Genomic DNA, 21,380 nt, shown 5'->3' with positions numbered 1-21,380 from the left:
TCGGCGGTCGCGCGCTGTTCCGGTCGGTGCAGGGTCTGCGGAGAGCGGTGAGGGTCGGGGAGGGCCGCGCGCCGGCGGGGCCCCCCGCGGGTCCCAGCAGGTGCCCGCAGCTCCCCTGCGGCAGCGGATGCCGGGCCGGGCCATGCCGGGCCTTTGGCGGGTGGTACCCCGGGGAGGCAGGGGCGGGAGCGCTTCGCGGCCTACGGGGATTTATTCCGGCGATTTTAGTCGGAATAAATCGACTAAAAAAATTAAACCCCCGGAATAAACCCCCGGAGCTGTTCCAGGGAGCGCGGCTGTAGGCCTGGCCTGCTGTAGTTATGTTTGAGGCCGTTCGTGTTATTTCCTCCGAAGGGAAAGAATTATGCCTTGCGTTCCCGTGTGTTTGAATACCGTCTGTGTGATTCTCATTGTTTTGATCTGATGCCCTGGTTTTTTATCCCCCAGTTTCTTTTCAGGTCAAGATGAAGACCAAAAAAGGAGGGAGATTTGGATCTTCCTTTAAATTGAAACAAAAAGGCATTAAAGTAACCGGAAAATGGAAAACTGTGCAAATCGACCCCAACCTATTTGCTGATGAGGATTTTGGAGATATAGTGTGTTTGGAGGAGCTTACAGAGTACAAACTAGTAAGTTCTTCCAAAGTAGGGAAAGTAAAAGAGAAGAGAAAGGCTGAGAGTGTCTCAGAAGGAGGCAATGAGGAGGAAGAAGAAGCTGTCGTCCCTCCCAAAAAGAAAAAGAAAAAGAAAAACCAAGATTTGAAAAGCAGAACAGATAAAAGCAGTGATCCTAATGCAACAGAAATTGATCTGTTGGTTGATAAAGAGGCAAAGTGTGATGAAATAATCAAAGCGGCAAATTGTGAGGACCATGAACATGTGGCTGAGAGTGTTTCAAGCACAAAAGATGCTCCAAAGAAAAAGAAGGTAGCTAAAAATAAGGCTTCTCAAGCTCAAGAAGCTCCTCCATCAGTAACTGCTTCTAAAAAAGTTAAAAATTGGACAACAGAAGTTTTATCTGCCTCAACTGATCACAAAGCTGATGTGTCTGCTTGGAAAGACCTGTTTGTACCTGAACCAGTGTTGCGGGCCTTGAGCTACCTGGGGTTTAGTGCTCCAACTCCTATTCAAGCCTTAGCCTTGCCTTCTGCCATCCGGGATAATATGGATGTTCTTGGTGCTGCGGAAACAGGTACGAATCTGCTAAACTGGTTGTATATGCTGGGAGCTTCCCATCTGCCCTCTCTGAATGCAGCTGCAAGTTAGAAGTGTTTATATGTAGCAGAAGAAGCATTTATGTGTCAGAGAAGAGCTTGTGTCTTCTGCATATGCAATGTATTAGTAACGATTCGTTGTGAAGTAGCAAAACTTTGTAACGTACAAACACAGGACGTGTCCGTTTTTGCAAAGTACAGTGTGTGAAGCTTTGAAATCTCAATGAGTTTTTATGCTTTTGACAAAAGTCTCGTTTTCTGTTGTTTCTCAAATTGTTTCCTATTTTGGGAACTGTAAGATGCCTTTGCCCACTGCAAAGGGCAGAATTAGTGAAACAGAGTCATGTTCCGACAGCCTGACTTCTGTGGATGTCCCCAAGACAAGGCGAAGCGGAGAACTAGGTTCCTCCAAAGATGATTCAGTGTTTACTTGGAGCGATAAATAAACACTAGGCACAGTGTTAGGCATTGTGAGGTTGGCCCAGGCCTTTATCAGAGCAAAACACAACCAACCTCTGCCCTGTCTCTGGGCTTGGCCTGTACGTTGTTACCAGCCCTTTTCACTGCTTGTGCGTGAAGTATTACCTTGATCTGTTAACTGGAGAGGTACTGTCTCTTGCCCAGCTTGTGATCGGCTCATGCCTTCGTCTTTGAGTGTTGCTGGCCTTTGTGAGATTTGTTACAGCTGCTTTTTTACTTAAACAATGCTGTGAATTCTCAGCGCATCACTTTCCCTCTAACTTTTTTTGCTGCTCATACCTTTGAAGTTTTGTCTTCTTTAGCAGTGCAACATTTTTTCCACATAAAAACTAAACCTAGGAAGCACAACTGGAAGCTGCATTGGTTTAAAGGCCTCCTTTGCATTCTTTTCATCTGTTCCGGTTGCCTTATCTCACTACTCGTCTTGTAAAGCCATTTACGGCTCTTGAACATGAAGGTATAGTAACAAATAAGATATGCAGTCATTTGCATTTTTATTTTAATTAGAAGCCAGCCTGGTGCTATTAGCTTTAATAAGATTAGAAAACCCTGCAGGGAGTGTTTTTGAAAATGGAACTGAAAATTTAAGTGGTGTTTTTGTGCTGAAAAAAAGTACCATTTTGGCAGTGCTGGAAGGCAAATCTCTCTCTAGCTGCAGAATGGAAAGCACAGTTGGTGGCAGGTTGTGTTGTTGCTGTCCAATTTTGTATAACTCTGAGGTAGTAGGACTGTGTTTTGCTCATTTATTTTCTTCTTTCATGAAAGAAAGCCAGGTTCTCTTCAGAGAACTCAGTGGGTCATCGATGTTCCTGCAGAAACTTGAGAGAAGATGTGGACAATTGTCTCTTAGGAAGTGCTGCAACTGGCAGAGGCTGAAACTCTCCAGTTCTTTTTTTCTACATCCTACAGCTTCCCTTAGCATTGGGCCTGAGGGAGGAAAGTGACAGGTGAAACAACTATTCATCTTCCCTTTCTGGTAGCAACATAGGGGAGAATGGCAAGGTTTTGATAATGGCAGTAGATTCCTGGGGAGATCAAATGCAAGGAACATCAAGGTTTGTTTTTGTTTGCAGTGGATTTAAACAGTTCTGTCTATTACCATGTAGAACTAGTGAAGTTCTTGGTTAAGGAACCGAATTTTATCTCTGTAGAATCTTACAGGCTAAAACCATTTAAAAGAGCATGAATTAGCTTGAGCTGTAGTATCTGGAGGTAGCAAAATATACTTTTCTTCTGGTTTTTCAGGCCTTGCTATGGTATGTGATCTGTGTGTTGTGAAGATAACGTGTTCTCTGAGGTGATTATTTCTTTAATTTGGGGGTGAATCTAGTGCCTGCAGAATTGTCCTGATTGTCACAGCCATAATCTAGCTGGGTGCAGTACTGACATTTGCACCAGCCAAATTGCATTACGTTTAATTCAAGATCAGCGGTGTTCTTCACCTTAAAAACAGATGTTTTGGTAGTGCAGAATCTTATTGTATAAGTGCTCTGCAAATGCAGATTGTAAACATTTTCTGCTTCAAGTGCACAAGACAGAAGAGACCTCCTAGACGTGCAGAAAGGTAGGGAAGTGGATATGAGGAAACTTTGCAGCAGTATTGGTCAGGATACTGGGCTTAGCTGTTTATTAGCTAATAGATATTAAGGTTCTTCCCTAAATAGGCAAAATTTTGTGTTGCTGAATTTGGCAAACTAGCATGGGTTTGTGATACAGACAAATGATGCTCAAGGTATTGAGATGAGGTTTCCAGAGGACTGCTTCCCAGCAGCAGCCTAGTACAGGAATGGTGTAATAGTCTCTTGTGCTCTGGATGGTGCTTTTGTGGTCAATGAACTGGTATTTATGAGAACCTTAACTGGGGTGGATGTTCTACTAGGCTTCTTGTAACACATTTATTAGTGACAGACAGTTCAGAAGGGAATATGTGGCAGATCCAGATGTGACTTGCGGTTTGGTACAGTGAACCCCTGAAATTAAAGCTAGGGAAGCATTTTTGTATTTGACAACCCCCTTCTCTCCAAAGTGGATTATCTCAATGATCTTGAAGGTCTCTTCCAACCAGACGATTCTATGATTCTAAATCAGATTTGTGTGTTTTGGTTATAAAAATAACACAAAGCTGGTGATAGATGAGGAAATCAGACAGTGGAGTGTTTCGAAATACAGTTTCTTAGAAAGTCGTGAACACAGTACTGTAAAATGAAGATGGAAGCGAATCCTTCAAGTACGTTCCAGTTTGTCCTTGGCCTCGTTTGCTATTCCTTTATTTGGAGAACATTGATCAGAACTGTCAATTAGGGCATGGTATTCTCCTTACGGGCATACAGTTCTTTAAAAATATCTTGGCTGCAACTGCAGCTTTTAAAAACCTCTTTCAGAACAAATGAATCTGCCTGACCTGCTAGAGATTGGAAAAATACCTGTTCCCCAGGAAATATGCTATTGGTGACCTCAAGGAGATGTACAAAGGGAACAGAGGAAAAGATGCTATTGCCGCAAGTTTCTGGTCTTCCAAAGATCCTGAGTTTGTGTCTTTTGCAACTGTATGTTTTAAGAACAATGTGTGATTGGCTGTTGCTTTTCTCATCTTTTCAAGTAAATAACTTTTCAGTCTGTATTATTATTCTTTTTTTTTTTAGGAAGCGGCAAAACACTTGCATTTGCAATTCCAATGATTCACTCTGTGCTGCAGTGGCAAAAATCAAATAGCTCAACAACCAGAGATGATAGTGTTTCTAAAGAGTCCCATCAGCATCATGATGAAACAAGATGGGAAAATGAGGATGAAGCAGAAAAACTAACCCATCAGCAGGTTGAAGACAGTGGCGATGAAGATGATGCATCTTTCACAGCAGGCTGTGTGAAGGTGGTGGAAAATTTTGAATTTTATTCTGGCAATGAGACACATACTATTGTCTCCCATAAAAAGAGACCTCTTTTAGGGCTGGTCCTTACTCCCACAAGAGAATTAGCTGTACAAGTAAAACACCACATTGATGCAGCTGCAAAATTTACAGGTATGTAGACCCCATGGGCCATGTCCCAGATTACGCTGGGTTTGGACCGTGGCATTGGTGTTGAGACAGAATGCGTGCCACAGTTTCCTCCACATCATAAAATCGGGGTGGCTTTTGAAGGGCTATGGTTTGTAGTCACTAATATTTGAGAAATGCATTAAGATTCTTCGATGAGATGCATGTGGAAGTAAACAGTTAATGTGGGATATTTTGCTTTAAAATGTTTCTTCCTTCAAATAGCTATTGACTCATGCTTTGGCAACACAGAAGTGGTACTAGATATCCAGCCACAGCTAACTTTGTCCTGGACGTTCAAGGCCAGGTTGGAAGAGGCCCTGAGGAACCTGATCTAGTTGGAGATATCCCTGTTCCTTGCAGGGGGGTTGTGCTAGATGACCTTTGAAGGTCCCTTCCAGCCCTAACCATTCTATGATTCTATGATGCTAAATTCTGAAGTATGGGTAAAAAAAGCTAACAGCTATGGAGGACACATGTGATTCTTCCTGCAGTTGGAAGACAGGTGCACTAAAAGAAAGACTACTTTATTTTTGGCATCTGACTATAATGAGGATAGTTCTGTAAAATTGAGGGCATTGCTGTGTGTCCGGTGTTGTATAAAACTTCTGAAGTTTCTTGGCCAAAATGTTCGCTGAAATTTGTGGTATAGACTTTTAAAAATACTTCTTTGAGTGGATGTATGTAAAGACATTCAGTGATAAATTAGCAAGATGAAAAATGTTATTTATGTGTTTTAGGCATTAAAACTGCAATTCTAGTTGGAGGCATGGCTGCACAGAAGCAAGAACGTGTACTGAATCGAAAGCCAGAAATCGTAATTGCAACACCAGGCCGTCTGTGGGAGTTAGTTAAAGAGAGGCACCCGCATCTTTCAAATCTTCGGCAGCTCAGGTAAAGGTGCCTTTGAGACTAACTGCTGGATACTGAACTGGGCGTCACTGCATACTGGTCATGCTTACTAACTGATTAAATAATTTAGACTGTGTAAGATCTCTTACTTCTTTGCCGGAGTGTTTTATTGAAATGCATGGTGGTTATATCAATGGAAGGAAATGTCAAGTAAAGCCAGCAGCAAAAACCTCGTTTTTCCTTTAGAGACCTGATTTTTCTGAAAGAAACCTGGAAAGCTGCTGTAGCTATCCCAGCATACCTGGTATGCCTTTGAGTTTTACATGCAAAACTTCCCTTCTGTGTTTAGCAGGAGAAGTTCTTTTGAAGTGTGTCAGATTCGTTTAGTTTATCAGTTTATCAGATCTGCACGAGCGTATTTTTACTGTGTGTTTTCTATTTGACAGGTGCCTTGTGATTGATGAAGCAGACCGAATGGTCGAGAAAGGTCACTTCTTAGAGCTGACTAAGTTGCTGGAAATTTTAAATGATTCACAGTATAACCCTCAACGACAGACTTTTGTTTTTTCTGCCACTTTGACTTTAGTCCATCAGACTCCCACAAGAGTTTTACAGAAAAAGAACGCTAAAAAGATGGACAAGAAGACCAAACTAGAATTGTTAATGGAAAAAGTAGGAATAAGGGGCAAACCCAAAGTGATAGACTTAACCAGGAAAGAGGCTACTGTTGAGACTCTGACAGAAACCAGAATCCACTGTAATACAAACGAGAAGGACTATTATCTCTATTACTTTCTTCTCCAGTATCCAGGAAGAACCATGGTCTTTGCAAACAGCATAGACTGTGTAAAACGCCTCAGTTCTCTCCTCACAATCTTAAATTGCGATCCTCTTCCTTTGCATGCCAACATGCACCAAAAGCAAAGGCTAAAAAACCTTGAAAGGTTTGCTGAGCGAGAGAGGTGAGTTGATTTTTCTCCTTCCTAGGAGAGAAGAAAAGAAATTGTGTAGAGGGTAGTGGGGAGAAGCAGCAGCAGCTCTTAAAGTAAGAGCAGTTTGGGGGCGTTAGTTGGGGATGCAAGTCCCCTGTTCATGAGCCCAAGTTGCTAAGGATTAAGGATGAGGTTTCATAGGATGGTTGAGGTGATGAGCTGAAGCAAGTTTAGTAGAAGGCCACCAAGATGATCAAGAAGCACTTGCACTGCAAGGGGAGAGGCTGAGGGCACTGGGTTTATATCACCTGGGAAAAAGACTTTTTGGGGACCTGATAGCAGCCCTCCAATATCTTAAAAGAAGGTTATGGAGAAGATGGAGCCAGGCTTTTCACAGTGGTGTGTGGCAGGTGGATGAGGGATAACAGGTGCAAGTTGAAATGAGAGATTCAGGATGAATGTAAGAAAGAGCTTTTTCTCTGTGGGGACAGTCAGATGTTGGAATAGGCTACTCGTTCTTAGAGATTTTCAAGGCTCAGTTGAATAAAGCCCTGAGCAACATGGTCCAACCTTATAGCTAATCCTGCTTTGAGGACGAGGTTGGACCAGGGACCACCTGAGGTCCCTTGGAGCCTGAATTATCCTGTGGCCTGGCAGCTCATTGCTGCTGAGGGAGCTGTCACTTGGCCTGTTTTCAGCCATTTCCTTTTATAACCATCCTGCACACCCCTCTGCCCCTGTGCCGTGGCTCTGCAGCTCATTTGATCCTTCTGTAAGTTGGTTCATCTCACTAAGCCATCAGAAAACTAATCACTTTTTGCTGGGTTGGGGTTTTGTGGGTTTAGTTGGATGAATTAACTTCCCGAGGGTCAAGGTATCCTAGAGCAATGCAAAAGAGAAAGGGCAGTGGTGCTTTCAGCAGCAGTGGGCAGTCAGGTTTACCCAGGCAGGCCTCTCCTGCCATTTTAAGAATTATTGTTTCCTACTGGTTTTGGAGGAGGTTGGTGGTGTCAGTATTTCCACAATCCAGAAGCCTCACAGTTAAGTCCTGCTGTGAAGTGCCATGTGCTGTCCGACTGTGTGGGAATTTGTACCTTGGTAATAGGACTCGGGCAGGGAGAACACAGGTTGAATTGCTGTGATAGATCTTCAATATTCCCTGGCAAAATGTAGGATCAGTAGCATTGGCCTAGACCAGACAGAGCATTTTCAGTTACTGCAGGTTTTCAAGGCAAGAAGAAATCTGTGAGACCGTCTATCACGGCCTCCTGCAGATTGCAAGCTGTAGAATTTTCTCTGCTTATTTCTGCTTTGATCCTGTAGCAACAGAGTATGCAGTCAGATGCCATAAAATCTTAACGAATTCCAGCTACCTACAAGTAACAAGCTTCAGTTGCTGGGAGATTTTTTAAAAACTAATTGTTCCATACCCTAGGGAGACTTTAATCTCTGAAATAGACTGTTTATATAAAATAATGACTTTTTTGGGTAGTTCTTCATTTCTATGGGTGAGGAGAAATACTAATTGTCAGAACGGAATCTCTCTCCTTTATATTTCTAGCTTTTCATTTACTGAGAGAACTTATTTGAGTGCAAATTAGTAGAAGATATTTCAGCTCCAAAAAGCTGTTAATTAAATTTATCATGTTAAGAATATGATTTTTCTTAGCTGGTGAAACTTGTAACAACCTTTCTGTCCTTCCAGAAGATCAACTGTGTTTTTAATGGTATGATCATATCAAGCTAAAGATATTTTTAAAACCAGCCTGGGCAGAGCACTGAGAAATGTAATGAAGGGGAGCATACCCTCCTGCCAAGTGGTTGGATTAGGTCATTGAATAGCGGTTTGTGTTAGCATTCCTGTGAATTGGGAGAGAATAAAAGCATAGGAAAACAGGATCCAGCGACATAGTGAATTTTTTTATTGGAAACAGAATAGACCTGCTGAAGGTAACATTTGCATTTTTTTCTTTAATTTAAAAATTGCTGTTTCAATACTGCCTCTGATGTAATACTGGGTATCGTTTTCTGTAAGGGCAAACAAATAGCATATTTCCAGCAAATGACGTAGTACAAATCTGTTCCTTAAATTGCTGTGGTAGAATTCTAGGTCGCTGTATTCCATGTTCCTTGGCAGATGGTTTACTCTTCAATTTAATGTTCATTAAATGTTATCATTTTCTCAGCTGTGTCCTCCTGACAACAGATGTTGCAGCTCGTGGTCTTGATATTCCCAACGTGCAGCATGTCATCCACTACCAGGTGAAATATTTTTAATGTTTTTGCTTTTACTGTTTTGGTTTTGAAATAGGCTTTTGCTGATCCAGACCCTGAACACTATGAAGCTGTGATTCTCAGTCCTGTGTATAGTGTAGTCCTGAGTATAGAGATTTACTGATTATTAATGTAACTGTCCTGTAGTGTTTTGTACTTAAGAATTTCGTTGCTGCAGTGACTGACTGTGGTAGGTCCCACTTACTGAACGTGTGATTATATATGAGAAATGACATAATAGATACGTTTCTTTTTGATTTTTGCTTAACTTTTATATCCAAAGTTGTCACATGATTCAGTCCTATAACTGTCCTTTTCTGAGGACACATACAATTTTTTCCTGCTTTGCAAATGAAATGGCAGAGGGTCAGAAATTAGGAGAAACTCAAAAAAGATTATGCAATGAAGAATATTGGACCAGAGAACAAGAAGTTTCTCCATACATTTTTACTTTGCCTTCAGCTGTGTTATATGCAATGAACAATGTGTATATAAAAAATAATATTTTTGGGAAGCCTCTTGGCCAAAGCATGACAGGCTGCTGCTAGCTTTCCATGGCCAACTTCATGGGTTTTCTGAATATTTGCAGGTCCCTCGAACTTCTGAGTTGTACGTGCACAGAAGCGGCAGAACAGCCCGAGCTGCCAATGAAGGCCTCAGCCTATTGCTGATTGGCCCTGATGACTTGATCAATTTTAGGAAAATTTATAAAACTTTGGAGAAGAGTGAAGAGCTGCCATTTTTCCCAGTCGAAAACAAGTGCATGACTTCTATTAAGGTAAAGAAACAACCTCTTTGCAGCATGAATACCTGCTTGCTTACTTATATTACTGCATTACCCATCATGTTCTTTCCATGTTTCACATGAAATTTACTTTTCAGGACATGGATTTGAAAACGAATTTAATCACAATTTTATCTTTTTTTCATAGAATCATAGAATGGTTAGGGTTGGAAGGGACCTCAAAGATCATCTAGTTCCAGCCTCCCTGCCATGGGCAGGGACACCTTCCTCTAGACCAGGTTGCCCAAAGCCTCATCCAACCTGGCCTTGAACACTTCCAGGGATGAGGCATCCACAACTTCTCTGGGCAACCTGTTCCAGTGCCTCACCACCCTCTGAGTGAAAAATTTCTTCCTTATATCTAATCTAAATCTACCCTCTTTCAGTTTAAAATCATTGCCCCTTGTCTTATCACTGTATATTCTTGTAAAAAGTCCCTCTCCAGCTTTCCTGTAGGCCCCCTTTAAGTAAGATCACCCCGGAGCCTTCTCTTCTCCAGGCTGAACAGCCCCAAATCTCTCAACCTGTTTTCACAGGAGAGGTGTGCCAGCCCTTGGATCATCTTCGTGGCCCTCCTCTGGACTCGCTCCAGCAGCTCTATGTCCTTCTTGTGTTGAGGAGTCCAGAGCTGAATGCAGTATTCCGGGTGGGGTCTCACGAGAGCAGAGCAGAGGGGCAGAATCACTTCCCTCGACCTGCTGGCCACGCTTCTTTTGATGCAGCCCAGGACACGGTTGGCTTTCTGGGCTGCCAGCACACATTGCCGGCTCATGTTGAGCTTCTCATCAACCAGCACCCCCAAAGTGGTATTTGTGATTTCTCCTCAATAACTGGCCTAAGAAAGGTGTTCAAACATAAACATCACTTACATTTTTCTTGCATGTTGTTATATAGAGCTTCTCATGACTAGATTCCCAAAAACAGTACAGGGAAGCGAGTATGTTCTGTGGCTGGGGAGCTGGGATGGCTCTGTTAAGTACATGGTTTAAAGCCTCTTGTGTTACAAACAGACTAGAGAATAGTAGCAGGTCCAGGGATCTTCAGTGGTCTTCATCTGCCTCTTCTCAGTTGAAATAATGAGTTGTCTTCTTTTCTAAAAGTTCCTACACTCTGAGGCCACAGCTGCCACTGAACCCTGTCAAACCAGGTATGCTTCGTTTTTCTAGGTTATTGCCTGTTTTAAGGAGAATTCAGTCATTCACTAACTCTCAAGATAGACAATGTTTAGGATTTACAAAACAATATATTTTAGAAAGCATCTAGTCACTACAGATTTTCTGCTTCTTAAGAGGCCATTTCATGTCTCAGCATTCTCTTAACAGTTTGGGTGACATCAGCCATGTACAAATGGGACATATTTAAATACTGCATTTGAAAGGAATCCAGCTGGAGTTGGAGTGTCCGAGTATTGCACAGTCATTGAGAACAGAAGAAAAATTGCAAGCAGTCAGATAATGTAACAGATATCTTCCCTAAGTTATTCTGGTTCATGCTTGACTTGGACTGAGCCCAGGGTCTACCCCAGTGGCAACAGCAGTATCCTCACCTTGCAAATAATGTCCGCAAGTTTCAAAGCACAGGTTTGCTGTAAATGGGGTGTGTAGCGTGAATTTTGCAGGAGATGCAGCTTTCTGAAAGAGGAAGAAAATCAAATAAATGCTTCCACAGACTAATTTTTCTCCTTTTAGTAGTGAGAAAGAGATTTTGATTATTTTTTTCTTCCCCGTCCCCCTCCACCTGCCAAATGTTTCTGGTTACTAAAAGAAATCTGTTGGTTTTAGTGTTTCTTCAGAGGTATTTTCTGTGTTTCTTGATTAGTAATTCTTGGCTCTTATCATGCTCTGTCAATTAATGGGCAAATAAATATTGTTTCAACACTTAAATTTTCCTACCACCGTCTCATGATGTTCTCTCCTATTCATAATAGTGCTCCTCTCCCCAGAAAAGATGTCTTTGTAATTATAATTACAGGACTCCAGCCTCCTAGGCCCTTCGTGTGGTCAGGTCTCATTTACGCTTTGCCCTGGGCTTAATCACAAAGCCATTGTAGCTGGGACTAACAGTGCTGCTGCTTTTTTATGTCTGTCCCTTTGGTGTGCTCCTTCCCTTGTTCTACATGCCTTTGTTCAAGTTCAGGAAAAGTCTGAAGGTATTTCACACTTGAGAGGAATAGAATTGGTGAACCAGAGCAGAGGTGAGACCCCAAAGGAGGACTTGAGTTTTACAAAGATGGAAAAGCTATTTAAAATTTCTTGTAATAATCTTAAGGAGAAGTGGCTGACTTCTTATTAGTCAACTGCAAGTTTAATTTCCTCTCTTTCTGCATTTAATTATCCTGGCAGATCAGGCTGCTGCCGTTACTGTGTAGCACCAGAGTATTCCCTTGTGGTGGTCAGGGTGTCCTGCACAGAGTTTCTTTTGTGCAACCGCAGGCACATTCCAAACGGCAGAACTTGCTGCTGGGTTCATTATTGTTTACTGTCAGTGCAGATTTTCTTTCCATAATGAATTAGGTATTTGACAGCTTGGCCCAGCTGGAAGGCTGCAGGTCAGAGTAGGTTTGCTGGACATCTTTGTTCCACCTGTGTGCAGCTGGGAAGAAGGACAGGACATTTTGTCCTGTGCCTAAATGAGATCAGGTGCATTTCTGAAAACATGAGTAGCTCCTTCAATTTGGCTTGCAAAAGTTTACTCCTTCAGAGTGGGATGAAGGTAGCAGCTGCCCATTATTGCTGAGACTAGTAACTTTAAGATCCAGTTGTACTATGTAAATACGTAACTTAGAACTGATTGGTATCTAAATCGTGATTTGTCCTGTATGTCTATGAAGTGTTTGAAATTATTTGTTTAAAGAATGAGGAGTTAACGTTCAGGCATGTTTAGTAGTTGAGACGTTTTAGAAGTCAGATTCTGTCATGGATCTGAAGAAGGAAAACATTTAAGTAAATGATGACATCTTTGTTACATGGGGCATCTGCTGGGACAACAGTAGGGAACAAAAATGTCTCTGCACCTCAATTGCATTGTAATGCATGCTCTCTGATTCTGCTTAAGTGCCCCACATTTAAACATGATCATAATGTCTAAAATGTACTTGTGTTGCAGGAACGGATGAATTTGGCACGGCAGATTGAGAAGGCAGAATTTTTCAACAGTCGGGCAAAGCAACACAACTCCTGGCTCCAGCAAGCTGCAGAGGCTCTTGAGATTGATCTTGATGATGACATGTTTATGGGCAAGTAGAAATTCTTGTTTATGTGGATGCTGATTTGTTCCCATTGTACTGCTGTCCAGAAGAAGCCCCACCATGGCAGAGGAACTCTTAAAACCTGCAGGGCAGAAGGGGAAGGAAAGGAGTGTCATTACTTAGTACGTGGTATTGCCGGTGTTTTCAAGATGATTGTGCAGAAGATAGTGCTGGAGCTGAGGCAGTGAGGTGTGATAATTCTGGCAAGTTGCAGACAAATCTACATGTTGTAGAACAAGAAATGTTTAGCTTCTGGCAAACATTTTAGGGTAATCTAACAGCTCAGTATGTCCTGCTTGAGTCTTGTCCCCTCTGTTGAAGAAAAAGCTGTGTCTTCACTTCTGCTTATCTCTCCCACCCCCCTGTAGGCAGGCAGCAGGACAGGAGCGTGACAGCTCTGTGTGGGAACACCCAGGAAACACTAGCAAACACCAAAAATTATGTGAGCCTTATGTAGGTTGTGTTGTGTGGGCTAAACGTCCAATACTTATATTCAAGTTGCCGAGGTTTTTGGTGGTGTGTTAGAAGTAAAGAATTTCTTACATTTTTAAAATTAAATGTTCTGCAGGCTGTGCTTGAGAGAACACGTAGGGCTGTGCAACTGCAGGTGCCTGTTAGTTCAGTGCCATGAGGCTTTACACTGCTTAGATGCACTGTCAAGTGCCACATTGTGTTCAAATTTCAGGTGACAGTAAGATTTCCTTCCTAATGTTTTTTGAGGCGTGCTGAATAGAGGTGCTGCCTGGGTCACTTCAGGTTAAGCTGTCTCTAACCTGTTAGCTGCTAAATATGCAGATGCTTTAATTTTGCAGCATGTTCGGATTAATTTTTTCTTTCCTTTATTCATGGCTTGACTAGCTTGTTCTCACCCACTTGGCAAGCAAGTACTAATCGTCTCTGTCCAAACTGTTCAGGAGCGCTCTCAGATAATTAGCACTCTGCTGTCTTGTTTTGACATAATCTGAGTATGCTGTGCTTTGAAATGAGATTCAAAACAGCACATCCAGTCCAAGTAAGTTGTGGCTTTGGAGTGAAGCTCTTTGTAATTGCCAGATTTGTACTTTAAAATGTGTTCAGTCTCTGATTTCTCCATAGCTTGTTGGAGACCAATTAAAATCTCAAGTCATTTCTCCCGTAAATGAAATGCCTCTTACACTGTTATGAAGGATTTAGTAATATCCTTTCAATTTACATTACAGCAACCTTGATTTCCTTTATTCTCTCCAGTTCAGGCCCCTGACCATATTAACAATCTCCAGACTCTTCTATGCCCTGCTTTCTCCTATGTTATTAAATCTGAGCGAGCACCTCATTGATTTTTACATATAAGGAAGAAAGGGGTTCCTGTTTTACAGGTGCTGAAATGAGACATGCATAAGGTAATTAAATACACAGAAGAAGCTTCTGCCTGAGCTAGAAGCCCTAGGTTAACACCTTACCTTCTGGGCCCCCTTTCCTTTTGTTCCCAAGTCTGTTCTGGGTTGAGAGCCAACTGAATGATTTAGCAGAATGATACCTGGGTTATAGTTACTTGTAGTCAGGATTCTTCTTGATCTTGTTATCTTGTGGACAGCTTGGGTGATCTGAAAGTGTCACAGATGACTGGAAGACTATATGAGAGTTGAGTGACCTTGTTAGAGAGAGAAAGATGAGATTAGCGTCTGTCCCTAGGACTACGAAAGCCTGGTGAAAGAGGCCAGTGCAAGTTCTTCTCTTGTTGTAACATTTTGTATCTTTGATTTCTACCCCAAGGAAGAAAAGCTAGTGAGCAAGAAGAAAGCCAGAAGCAAAAGATGCTGAAGGGGATGAAAAAACAACTAAAACATATGTTGTCTCAGCCACTGTTTAAAGTCCTTATGAAAACCAAGTACCCAACACAATCTGGAAAACTACTTCTGCCTCAGACATCAGTGGGCATTTCAGAATCTGCTCTGGGTACCGTGTCCAAACAACAAGCCAAGAAGAAGAAATCAATAAAATTAAATTAGATAACTGAGCAAGATCACTCGGTGTGACAGCATCAAGGACAATCCTTATCAAGGCTGTTAGTGCTTATGGAGGAACTCAGCTAGAAGACACGTAGTATCAGAGGATGTTGCCTGTGTCTTGGCTGTGCAGGCACAAAGCAAAATGTTGATTTAAAGGGCTCTGTTAATAATGTGGTTAGTTACTGTTGAATCTTGTCTTGGGTCTTTTTTTCTGACGTTCTTACTTTTTCTTACTCTCTGTATTAATAGAAGTTAGTTTTGAAATAGTTCTGTTTGTTACTCCTTTTTGTGAGATGGGTAAAAGTTACTGGGTAAAATTCACAGTGGGCATACTCTAATGATGAAACTTGATTTGAATTTTAATGCCCTTAAAGGACAGGGGAAGGTGGGCTGTATACAGTCTGAATACAATCTGAGCAGTGGTAATGGGAGGTTTGACTTTTATTGCAGCCAGTGAGGCAGCAGATAGTGGTAGTGTTACCAGCAAGTCTACAATTCTGGTTATGGATATCTCCCAATTTTCTTTCTCCTCTGATAATATTTCTCTGTTCTGTTCTCTACTAGATCTAATTGCCTTAGTTCTGTCTTAATATGTTTTAGAATGTGCAAAAAAATTCAAGGTGGCAATGGGCCAGGACTGACCTTGGGAGATATGTAGATTTTTGAGGAATAAATGTTGCTACTCAGTGTTTTATTAATTAATATTTGTAGTTAAGTCTGTATTTGAAAACATGTTAGAACCATGACCTTTCCTTTAATTGAAAAGATGATGGTGTGAAATGTCACTTTTGAAGAGTGCTTCCTGATAATTATGCTTTTAAATCATTTTAACCTGACCTGAGCAAATAATTTTTAATGTATTTTAAAAAATATATCAGAAAAATATATTTTGAGTTTTTTTTAAATTATATCTGCTATAAAACCCAAAGCCTGTGTCTGTTTACACTCATGTGAGATTTCTAAATTGCTCATAGCTGATGCCCTTTGCACTTAGAGGGCAAGGAGAGGGGAAAAACACCCAAAAGGTAAGACGTAGAAGTGGGATCTGTGTTGGTGGGAGAACAGGGAACCTTTGCCTGCCAGTTCTAGATCCGGCTGAGTTTTTGTGTCTCAGATAGTATAGAGCCAGTGTCACTGTCATATAGGAGGCATCAGTTTACTCAGCTAGTCAAAAAGAAATTTGTCTGTGGAGTTGTGCCCCCTCCAACCACTTGCTGCTTATGTGAGAATAGCAAACTCTTTCATCTATGTAAATAATTGAAGCTGCCACCGATGCCCGTGTCTCTAGAGGTCTTTTCTCTTGCTTCCTTGCATTACTGAAGAAGAGACGTGACATTTTAATCATAAGCATACAGAGTTTATCGGTTATGTGCAAAGCTTTCCTTGCAATGCACTGTTTGTCTCATGCCCTTTGGAGTAGAGGAGGGAAGTTTGGGAGGGGAAGAGATGGTAAGGTTCCATTTCGTCACCCATGTGAGAAGTCAACACATCTTTGGATTTATTGTGACATCTGAAAAATAAAACCAAGAATTTAAAGAAAATTCCTTGTAAGGAAAACTGAAAAAAGTAACTGAGCAAAGGCAGCATACCCTAATTCCTTTTTTGTGCCAATTTAATGATATTCTTACATTATGGAAAGGAAATTTGCATTGGTTTTGCATCCCTGAAGGGATCGAAGACTAACTGCGCCTTTTCTGCATCTTGTGATACATTTCTGCTTACAGAGTATCTTTCTTCAGCAGCGAAATCAGGTCTGGATCCTGACACAGGAGTTCTGCATCTCTTCCCTTGTCTGAAAGTCTGCATAAGGTGGGACAGTTTTGGCAACTTCTGATTCCACGTGATCATGAGGAGAACTGAACTGGGAGACAGCGAGAGTATTATTTCCCCTTCATCACTGCTTGCGAAGTCTTTTCAGCTGCTTCAGTTTCCCTGTGTCTAACAACCTAGTTCTCACTCTCCCACCCTTTTATCTGGCTTTCAGCCCACTGTCTTGCTAAGTCTCCCCAAGATGGAGCACACTTCTGCCCTCCTCACCTTCTTCATGCTCACTGCTGCTCGTTTTCTCCTGCAGCCTGTGATGTGCTCAGCATGAGCTCTCAGTGCTTAATCTACTGATGCTGCACTCCTGCACAGGAGCTCAAGCAGAGCTTGGACCCTAAAAATACTTTGGTGTCTTAAAAAAAAGAATACTTGTCTAGCACTCTGAGAGCTCTCTCATGGCTGCCTGCTTTAGCTTGTCCTTATCTTACCAGAATACCCTCAGTCTTCTACCTAGAGGAAAAACCTTATACTTGCTTTAGCTAATTTAAACAAATTATTAAACAGTAACTGGAAAATATTACCACTTAGCTGCCCTCCTTTGATGTGAACTAGGTTACTGCAAGAAGAGAAGGTGACAAGAAGAATGTTTTCTCCAGCTTTGATCATTTGCATCTGTATCAGTGGTGCAAATTGGACATGAAGAGTTTTACTTCAAGTACATATGGGCAATTTAATTTTAGTATTTAAGGAAATATGTAGTATCGAATGTTTTTTTTTAATGCTCTACTGGCACAGCAGTTACACCAAGGCCTCAAACAAGTAATCTTGTGTTTTGTGGCAGCTTATGTCTGCTAAAATACCCATTAATTAAAGGACTAATTAAGTCTCTTTAGGCTGTCACCACAACTTCCAAGTAGATTAATAAAAGTGCGAGTTCAGCAGAGCGTTGGTAGGGGCCAGGCTGATACAGAGCAACCAGTACTAGGTAACAGAAAACTGAAACCTTAATAGCTTCTGAGCCTTCATATTTGTTTTGTGAATACGTGAGGACAGTTGACCTCATCCTTGCCGCAGAGTTCCTGGTCTGCCATAGGCCTGTCAAGAGAAGGAAGAGTCCCTGTAGTTTAAGACATCTGCCGAGGAGATAGTTTGGACGGGATCTCACGTATTGGACAGCAAAGTTTCCTGACATTCCCCTAGCCTTTTCTTTCTCTCCTCCCCTGTATGTTAATAAAACAGCACGTTAGCAAAGCAGAAGCTGGAGTGCTGCCCTGCCATATGCCACAGCCCAGGCACATGGCTGGCCATGTGCACTGGGGAGGCAATTTGCACCATACTGGGAGAGAGCCGGGTACCGCAGGCTTACTGCAGTCAGTCTGTGTGTCCAGGTCCCTAGGCGGGAAAGAAGGTAGGAAAAGGACACTTTCTGATGATCTCACCTCATACTACCTGACACCAGGAGGAAGAGCTGTGCTTTCTTGGCTGTTAAAATACCCACTGCTTTGTCCTGTGCTAGCACGGTGCATTTTGGGTGCCTGAGTGATTCCAGATTGTTTGATAAATGGCTTGGTGAAGGAAGCAGCTCAGAAGACCGTGAGTTGAGTGACTAGTAACAGACTGCTAATACAGCAAGCAACAATATGTGAATAACATCCAATAGTACTTGCAGAAAAGTTAGATGTTGTCAGAGGTCACAGGATTGGGGAGAAAAAAGGAGGCATTGGGCAGAAGGGCTCTCTTTTAGGAAATGGTCCTGATTCTGTAACCCTCTAAAGATCCCTTCCACCCCACCTTTTGATACTCAGATGTCTGATATTTTTCTGGCACGTGTGAGATTTTCTATTCCAGCTTCCTTTTGTGAAAGGTACGTAAGGGTTTCAGTGTTTTCTCAAGTCAATCAAAAGCTCCTCATGGGCTTGGCCTCACAGAGTGGGTAAGAAAGAGGAAAATAATCTGTGACTTCTGAGGCAAATTCATCGGCCTAGGGAAGCCAGTGAACAGAGCTGCTGTACTTGTTTGTTGTGAAGTTTAGCAGCTCTTGCTGTGAAGCTGGAAGAAATAGCCTGTTTCCAGAGCAACCAACTTCAGACAGTACAAGTTGCCAAATTTCTGCAGGTGAGGGCTGCAGTTACAGAACACAGACTCCAATCCTGGGCTGGGAAAGGAGAAAGGACACTGCAAAGTACACACAGGCTTTGGTACCACTGGGATAATTAGACATATGATGTTCTTTTATTATTGATGTAATTATATCAGTCTAATCAGTAGTGTGGATGCTTTTATAGGAGTAAAATTTACTTTCCTTTCCTCATAGGAATACCTGCACCAGTATAAGCAATTTCAGTACTGACAGGTGTTACGGATTTATACACACTGGCCACCATAACAGGGTCCGACCCTACAGTCCCCCTCATTAATGTAAAGTTTGAGTGAAGGTTTCCAAGTCTTCTTTCATTGGTTTTCAGATTCCAGCTCAAGCTGGGTGCCTCCAGAGGCCTCCCAGATCACACCCCTCAATTATACCCGTACCACCCAGCACCCAATCCCCAAGTCCAATCACTGAATTCTGGTTGGTGGTCTCTTGGTCTCTTGATTTCATACTGGCTTTCACTATCACTGGGTCGGCTGCCTTCTGAAGTTACCTCATTGTCTTGGAATTGTTCCCTTGGTCCTTATCTTCTTCATTCTGCTCTCATCTGCTGGATTCAGCTAATTCTGTGTTTGCAGCATTAGTTTTATAAAAAAGTTTACTCTCAGTCAGCTCTTGCAGCCTATGGCTTCAAGTACTTTAGCTACTACTGCTAAGCTACTAAAGCTAAACGAGACTATTCAGAGAGAAGAATATAGTTAATCAAATTTCTTCTACAACACAGGAATTTAACCCTAGTAGGTTTCTGTACCAGTACTGGTAATAACAGTGCTGTAAGGTGCAAGGTACAAGGTGCAGTCATTTTAGACTGTTTCTTATAGCATTACTTCTTAGCCGGCTCAAGTGAGGTAATTTCTATCCTTTCATTCTGAGATGACCTCATGGTGTGATTTTCTTGGCAAGTAAAAAAACTTGTGAAAATTAAATTTGCTGAAATATTTATCACTATTTCTCTTCTTTGTTTTCCTAGGTTCTCAAAATTTCCTAAGTTCCAGCTGGGAAAAAAGTTTATTTTTGCACATATATATGTGTATAAATGGGATTGGAAAGTATGTCCCTTTCATCATAGGAATTTTCAAAAATCTATTTTCTAGTACATTGTGGTGGGTTGGCCTTGGCTGGATGCCAAGTGTCCACCAAGCCGCTCTGTCCCTCTCCTCCTCGGCAGGACAGGGGAGGGAGAAAATAAGATGGAAAAAAAACTTCATGGGTCAAGAGAAAGGCAGTTTAATAAAGCTAAAGGAAAGGCCATGCATGGAGGCAAAGGAAAACAAAAGATTTATTCTCTACTTCCCATCAGCAGGTGTGTCCACCCGCTTCCTGGGAAGAAAGGCTTCAGTATGCGTAGCAGTTGCTCCGGAAGACAAATGTCATAAATAACAAATGCCCCCACTTCCTCCTCCTTTCTCTTAGCTTTTATTGTGAGCAGACATCATATGGTACGGAATATCCCTTTGGTCAGTTTGGGTCAGCTGTCTTGGCTATGTCTCCTCCCAAGATCTTGGCCACCCCCAGCCTGCTGGTAGAGGTGGGGGGAATGTTGGAGAGAGAGTCTTGATGCTGTGGGAGCACTGCTCAGCAGTAGCCAAAACGCTATGAGGGCTGCTATGGGGAAACCTAACTCCGTTTCAGCTGGACCCAATACATACATCACTTAATTACGTATGTGTATACACATACACACAAAGTGACCTAGCTTTTAGCTAATACAACTACATATACATATATAAGAACAAAGCAATGTCATTTATTCCCCCACAGGAGCTGTTTGTCTCACTCATTAAGGAAATGAAGTATACATTTACCAAATGATAAATAAATGCCAGCTGGAAAAAATGTCATCACACATTTCAAAAGAAACAAGAAAATCTCAATGTTCAATCTCAACTAAATCTCAGCCAAAAAGATGCACCCTCCTTTAAGCCTTGAAACAGGATACCTGATACTGACTTATCTTTCTTCTTCCTATTTCCCACCCGAGGACAACAAAAATGACATTAGTTCACTGGCAAAAAAAGGAAAAGAAAGAAAGCAAGACCTGATATTTGGAGCGTAAAAAAGAGGACAGTTTTATCAAGTTGAAATTCCATGTTATTTTCTCCTATTTAAAATATGATCAATGACAGCACAAAAATAAACATTGAGAAACATTTATCAGGAACTGTTTTAAGAGAAAAGGGTACCATCATTTATCCCAGCACTTTTCTGTACACAAAAGTCTTGGTGTTACCAGTAGCTAGGGACAGCTTTCCTCTTGCAATGAAGACAATGTTTGCATTTTCTGTTGTACTTCATTATACTGCAATGCCTTATTGTTTAAAAAAAACCCCAAGCAACAAAGCAAAACCTTAGACTGGGAAAACTGCCTCTCGTAAGGCATTGGTCTGACTGAGAAAGTTTTATCTACTGTATGTCAATGGAAACTGTCTTTGTTATTCCTGCATTTTAATTAAACTGTTCCTCCTATATAGAGGGTGAAACCAGAATTGAGCTCATGACGAATTACAGCCTCCCAGAGCTGGGTTACGGTGCAAGAACAAACAGCCGTGAGACACTGGTTCCACTGTTGGGCAAACAATGCCATAAATAAACATTCCTGCTCTTTAGTGTACTTACATTTCTGACCATTTAATATAGTCTGGAAAGCAAGTCGGGCTCTTGA

The 21,380-nt window shown here is 41.7% G+C and overlaps 1 protein-coding gene across 3 annotated transcripts; it reads left to right on the top strand.

The window, feature by feature from the left end:
• On the top strand, window positions 1-15,641 carry DDX24 (DEAD-box helicase 24). Of its 3 annotated transcripts, none has more exons than XM_086613066.1 (9): window positions 1-47; window positions 448-1,191; window positions 4,336-4,713; window positions 5,469-5,622; window positions 6,027-6,542; window positions 8,699-8,774; window positions 9,376-9,564; window positions 12,676-12,805; window positions 14,570-15,641. In XM_086613066.1, exons 2-9 carry the CDS (start codon window positions 465-467, stop codon window positions 14,803-14,805), a joined length of 2,406 nt encoding a protein of 801 aa, XP_086469192.1. In that variant the 5' UTR covers window positions 1-47; window positions 448-464; the 3' UTR covers window positions 14,806-15,641. The 3 variants fall into 3 exon arrangements, with proteins under 3 accessions (XP_086469192.1, XP_086469193.1, XP_086469194.1); XM_086613067.1 differs by having other exon boundaries at window positions 12,676-12,809; window positions 14,574-15,641; XM_086613068.1 differs by lacking the exons at window positions 12,676-12,805; window positions 14,570-15,641 and adding an exon at window positions 10,107-10,227.
• Window positions 15,642-21,380: the final 5,739 nt, after the last annotated feature.

The sequence above is a fragment of the Tauraco erythrolophus genome, chromosome 6 (genome assembly GCF_009769465.1).
Source record: "Tauraco erythrolophus isolate bTauEry1 chromosome 6, bTauEry1.pri, whole genome shotgun sequence".
NCBI lineage: Eukaryota > Metazoa > Chordata > Aves > Musophagiformes > Musophagidae > Tauraco > Tauraco erythrolophus.
Note: the sequence above shows the minus strand (reverse complement) of the source record. Positions and strands in the feature narration are given on the sequence as shown.